The sequence below is a fragment of the Diplotaxodon limnothrissa genome, linkage group LG5 (genome assembly GCF_057381915.1).
Source record: "Diplotaxodon limnothrissa isolate DT_005_m linkage group LG5, D_limnothrissa_male_GT1.1, whole genome shotgun sequence".
Lineage (NCBI taxonomy): Eukaryota > Metazoa > Chordata > Actinopteri > Cichliformes > Cichlidae > Diplotaxodon > Diplotaxodon limnothrissa.
In genome coordinates, this window is record NC_140600.1 from 16,658,050 (window position 1) to 16,664,139 (window position 6,090).

General features: G+C 37.5%; 1 protein-coding gene across 1 annotated transcript; it reads left to right on the forward strand.

The window, feature by feature from the left end:
- The first annotated feature begins 616 nt into the window (after nt 1–616).
- On the forward strand, nt 617–3,707 carry tmem167b (transmembrane protein 167B). The gene is made up of 3 exons (XM_085353172.1): nt 617–736; nt 1,439–1,570; nt 2,664–3,707. The coding sequence occupies exons 1-3, from the start codon at nt 727–729 to the stop codon at nt 2,744–2,746; spliced, it is 225 nt and encodes a 74-aa protein (XP_085209298.1). The 5' UTR covers nt 617–726; the 3' UTR covers nt 2,747–3,707.
- The last annotated feature ends 2,383 nt before the right edge of the window (nt 3,708–6,090 follow it).

Sequence of the window (6,090 nt, forward strand, 5' to 3'; positions counted from 1 at the left end):
ATTGTCCAGATTGACTGTCAATGACTTTGTTTTCAAAGTCCTTGAAAGTTTCATCTTTTCTTGAGATCAGGGCATGATGTGAATCTGTTTAACTGATTTATTGATTCAGCAGGTTTGCCAATAATCAGGCCTGTGTGTGGCTTGTGAAACTGAACTCACCTTTCCAAAACATATGGGTAATCACAGTTAATTCACAATTTAACAATGGTGAGCAATTACTTTTTCACATAGGGTCAGCTTTGGATAGGGGTTTTCCCTTAAAAAATGAAATCATAATTTAAAAGCTCAATTTGAAAGTAGTTGCAGTGTTGTAGATGTTTCTCTTTGCATTACAGATATCAATCAAGAAATTCAATTGGGGATATCTAAATCTAATTTTAAGAAGTCGAACTTGATGGGTGAGTGAAATTGTAATTTTTCATTTCGTATTTTGAAAAATATAAATCCGATTTCCACAAGTAAAAACTTCTAGTTACATCCTAATTGATTACAAGTTTAAAGGGGCGTTTAAAACTGTAAATTTGAGCTCTTAATCAAATATGCCAGTAGGTGGCACTAACGCTAACTGAACAGCAACAGTGTGAAGCGTAGAAGAAGATTTTAAGTCAGGGAAACGGAAATGTCAGCCGAGTGACTGCATAATATCTCTACTTTAAAATTTAGGATGGAATGCTAGTTTAGAGGAACAAACCGTCATATAACATCGTCAAAGAGAAAGCTGCGAATATGACAAATGGTAGGTTTTCCGTGTTTTCCAACTCGCTAGAACTTGTCGACAACAAGCGGGACATGAAGTTAAGCTACTTCTTGGAATTGAGGCTAGTTGAGGCTAGGCTAGTTGTAGACGTGGCCCTGGGCAGCACTGCCACTCTGTTAGCACCAAAACAAACTCGTCACATATTACAGTGCTATAGTACTTGTCTTTCTATTAAATAACAGTACTGTCACAAAGCCTGCTGTGTTTAGTATGAACCTCTTCCTAGCTTCTATTTTTTTGTAAGGTTACACGTATCTATGCTATCAGGCTTTGACTTGTGTGTGGCTGTGGCTAATGCTACAAAAAAAAATTCAGGATAGCCAGGTAGACAACAAGCAGCAACAGCACAGTTTGGTCAAAGGAAAAACATTCACTGTTAGGCAAAATATACATGTATGCTTCACCACTGGCATAAATATTTGTCTCAATGGTAACTACAGAGAGGAAATCAGACGGTGACATCCATAGTTTTGTTTTGCATACTATATTAATATGACGCTTGGAGTTAGTGGTTGATCAATGTCAATATTTGCTTCCTTATAAAGCAAACCTCTTTGGAGGCTGTGCTGCATTTAAGAGTGTATTTGGTTGTATCTGAACAGAAGTGAGTGATTGTTACTCTGTGCTCTTAGATTCTCTAATATAATAAGTGCATGCAATGCCACTTTTCCCTTTCCATAGTTTATTCATTCGATGGCATCCTTGTCTTCGGGCTGCTTTTTATCTGCACTTGTGCATACCTCAAAAAGGTGCCTCGCCTCAACAACTGGCTGCTGTCAGAGAAAAAAGGAGTGTGGGGTGTGTTCTACAAAGGTAAGTATGATGTAGTATGATTCGGACACAATGACTTCCCCCTTTTCTTTTTTATATGCTTAATATTAGCAGCCTGCTGCTTTCTTTTTTGTCTTGCACTCTTGTACATATATTATTTAAATTAAACAATGACAACACGCAAGGTTGGTTGATAATAAATAGATCACAAATACTGGTCCCTCTTTCTCAGAACTCCTCATCTTCTTACTATAATGATCATAGTGTATGTATGCATGTCCTCCTAGTAGCATCAATCAATCTGGATGAAATATACTACATAAACTGTCTAGGGTTACAGGATTATTAATATTTATATAGGTTTTGGGATTTATTTAACTCTTAAATCCTTCCAAATTATTGATTAAACTACATATTACGTATTACACTGCATATTAAAAATTATATGTAGTGGCTGATCTCAAAACAAATGGCAACATTACATCTTTGTTACAATGTATGATGTTGTTTGTATATGCATTTTTGTTAAACTAGTTTTAGTGGTGTGGCACATTGGAATATTGTCATACATATCTGTTAATAAGTATATCTCAAAGAATTACATTAATAGTGCATGCAATTGATTACTTTGTCTTATACAATGAATGTGTAGCTTATAAAGAACAACAATGAAAAATGTGTTTTTATTACTTATATGTTTGATATTAATGTACAGCCATTTTTGCCTTCTCACTATATACAGAGATATAATGGAGATTAAAAAAAAAAGAATAATAACAAATTCGTACATGAACACACAAGCGCTGCAAATAGGACAAAAACTGCCTGTAGTTTAGGGTTTTGTTAGTAAAGGTAATAACAGTTCAGCTGTTTGGCATTTACAGTTTTATTATGTCATTATAAACAAAGGGAAATAAATGCAAGGCCAGCTTTATTGTACTATTTGACTGGAAGAACTTTTCCAGTTTGATGTAATACCTTCATTTCTCATGCACTTATATTGTCAGATTAAGCAAAAATGACTGAATTTCCAGATAATGTAGTATGTCACAATATCCACTGATATTTCAGCTCAAGATCTGACTTTATGTCTGATGCTTTCTTGTTGTTTTAACTCATCTTATCTCGTTCTCAGCTGCAGTAATTGGGACAAGGCTTCACATCGCTGTGGCAGTATCTTGCCTGGCCATGGCCTTCTACATTGTCTTCTTAAAATGATGGTGAGGCTAGATGGGAAAGGACAAACTTTTCAGAGAGGGGATGGACTCATCTCTGCGGTCACGTTTTAATCCTTGTTGTTGGGACACCTTTTGGATTCTATGACTGATGAACCCCCGCTGGACCTTTGGACCCATGTGAAAGTGAAGTCAGTGCTGCCCCCTTCTGATGACTGGGTACACAGCTTCTACCTTAATATTATGTATGCACTACAGATGTGAAGTACTCCACAGTTATTTCAGTGGAGGGAGAGTGCTGGGTCACATGGTAACATTCTGTTGTTGGGTAGTACTGTCTGACGTCTCCATCCACCCCACGTAATAATTAATACTGAAGGATGCAGAAGATTGAAGGGCTGTGTGTGCATTATACCTTACACCTGTATACAATTTAAAAATAGCCTACCTGTGTATATTTGGAAATAAACATAACGCTAGTTATTTGCTAGAGGTTACATGTGATCAAAGTGAAAATGATCAACTCTGCTCATGCCCAGCAACTCTTTTTTTTTTTTTTTTTTTTTTTTTGTTTCTTCTGTCAGTGGTGGAGGGAAAGATAAAAGCTAATATATAAAAATGTCCATGTGTACACTTTTATTTACTTTTTTGGATCTCCCATGTTAACATTTTTTAGGTTAGAAAAATACAGATTTTAAATAAGTGTATGTTGTATATACTTTGTTATCAAAATGTATACTGGAAAACATGTTTTAAATGTCACACATTAGACTGTAATTAAAATTCTGTCAAAACTCTGGAGAAACGAGTAGTACCTGCAACAGATGAGGCATATCTCAAAATTTTGCAAAAATGTGTTTGCCGTGTCTTGCTTGAAGACTTACAAGCAATGCCAACTAGGGATGGTGCTTCTCATGCCATTTTAAATGTATACTGCTGTTACGACTTCATTTCTGTCACATTATTTCTATTCTCAAAAGAAGAGATTGTTTTGGGAGGGAATGCAATGCAATTTTAAGTAAAATGTTGATCATACAATTTCTATGTATTGTTGTCTTTAAAAAAAGTTTATCTGCACGGATTAGCCACTTTATTAAATATGCCTGTTCAAATGTTAAATGTACATATCTAGTTGGCCAATCTCATGGCAACAGTTTAATGCATTGAAGCATGTCAAGGTGAACTGCTGAAGTTCAAACCCGCCATCCGAGTGAGAAGAAGTAGCATGGTATATGTTGCCAAATGGGTTGGTCTGAGTATTTCATAAACTTCTGATCTGCTAGGATTTTCCTCATGTTTCAGACTATTCTCTCTAAACGGTCTAAAGAATAACCAGTGAGTGGCAGTTCTCTGGGTGAACATGAATTGTTGATACCAGAGGTCAGAGGAGAATTACCAGACTGGACTGAGCTGGTGGCTAGTCAACAATAACTCAAAAAGCTACTCATTACAACCAACAGAAGATAATACATGGAGCCTTGAAGCAGATGAGCTACAGCACCAGAACACCACACCAGATGTTATAAGTTTGGCAATATAAGATTGGAAAGATGGCGCCTAGTATGAGGAATCATAGTTCCTGCTGCATTATTCAGATGGTACGGTCAGAATTTGATTTTAAAAATATAAGCAAAGATCCAGCCTGCCTTGGACTTGTATTCCAGGCTGCTGGTGTTGTAATGTGGTGGGGTATATTTTCTTGGTTCACTTTGGGCTCCTTAATACCAAATGAGCATTGTTTAAACACTGTAGCCTACCTGTGTATTTCTGCTGATGATGTCCATATCCTTATGACCAGTGTATCCACCTTCTGATGACTGCTTCCATGTCACAAAGCTCAAATCATTTTCTTGAACGTGACAATTACTGTACTCAAATGGCCTCTTCCAAAACCTTGCTGAATCTGTACAATTGCAAATTAAACTAGTTCTGAAGAGAACAGGGGGTCCAGCCCAATACTATTAGGTTTTACCTAATAAAGTGACCAGTGAGTGTATTAAGTATATTCACCCCTGTCCTTGTGTTTTTTTTCTTTTTGTTTTCCATTGTGATACAACTGTAGTTTACATCAGCTTTGCACATCTTGCAACCTACCTGAGTTTTGCCCTGACAACATTTGCATTTTTGACTCTGTTTTCTGTCACTCCTGTGGAGTAGCACGGTTCTTTTTAAAAATCTCTGTCGTCATATTTGGGATCTGAAGTCATTTCTCATGAGGTAAAGTGACTTTTCCCCCCTCAATATAGCAGTGTTTTTGCTGGTTTCATTTTTACCCACCAACGTCTGCTGCAGAAACCCCCCAGCAAAATCCCCCCAGCAGCATTGATGCCTTCAGCATGTGTCATGAGGGATAACTGTGTGCTGAGGCTAGTGTAAAAAGTTTGCACCGAGTTTGTAGATCATTCTGGTTCTGTAAGACCACTAACCCCCAGCTCAGCACCTAGTGAACCTTGTACCTCTTTACACGTGTCACACGCCTTTCAGTGTCTTTTGCCACCAATGCCCTCTCTGTGAACATTCTCTGTTATTAAAGGCAACCTTCAGCAGATAAGTTATTATCTGTAGGAATATGCCTTACTTTCTGTACTTTGAGGGACATGGAGTCCTTTGAGAGTTGTCTGATACATTTACTGTGATAGGAAGGAAAGCACAGGTGGAATTTGTATTTCCAATCCTGGCGTGGTCTATTCTGAGTTATGACAGTGTGAGTCAGCGTGTTCGTTAAAAGGGCACTAAAACAGAAGTTGACCATCATTCATGTTATTATTTGTGTGTCTGCTTTTCTTGTTATGAGTGATAGACCTTTAGTGACATGTGAACACTTAGAAATACCAAATTTGCTAATAAACAATCTTGGACTTTCCAGTGTAATTAAATTCAAGCAGCTGTCACACCTTATTGACATACAGGTGGTGTCAAGGTTCATTTGCAATCAGGTATGCAGCTAGTGAGAGCAAGCCAAGTTTTGCTTGGGGGCATTATATAAAGGGCCTAAATGCTGTGCTTGTTTAACCAGTCAGGACTCTATAATTAAGTAATGGTCTGGCATTAATACCACATTAATAAAGTATTATTAAAGTACCACAGTGTAAATGAGCTATGTAGCAGGGAAACGGTACTACTCAGCTAAAGATGTCCCCTGTGAGTGTTATATTGCTCATGTATATTATCAGATATTCCTATTGTTTTTAACTTGAAGCAGGATCTCTCTCAGATCTCTCTCAGATGGTTAAAACGGAGCTCATTTGCTCATCTGATAACTATTTTCATACTTGTATGTTCCACTGCCTGACGTAAACATTTAAAGAGGAGAAACGTGTCGCAATTAACATAACGGGAGGGGGAGATTCCCGCTCCTGTACACGGTGGGGATGGGATATCCCCTAG

Bases quoted from the DNA above. Each gene is read 5' to 3' on its own strand.
- tmem167b (XM_085353172.1), top strand. The intron at 1,571-2,663 runs GTAAGTATGATG...TCTCGTTCTCAG, and splicing joins GTGGGGTGTGTTCTACAAAG to CTGCAGTAATTGGGACAAGG.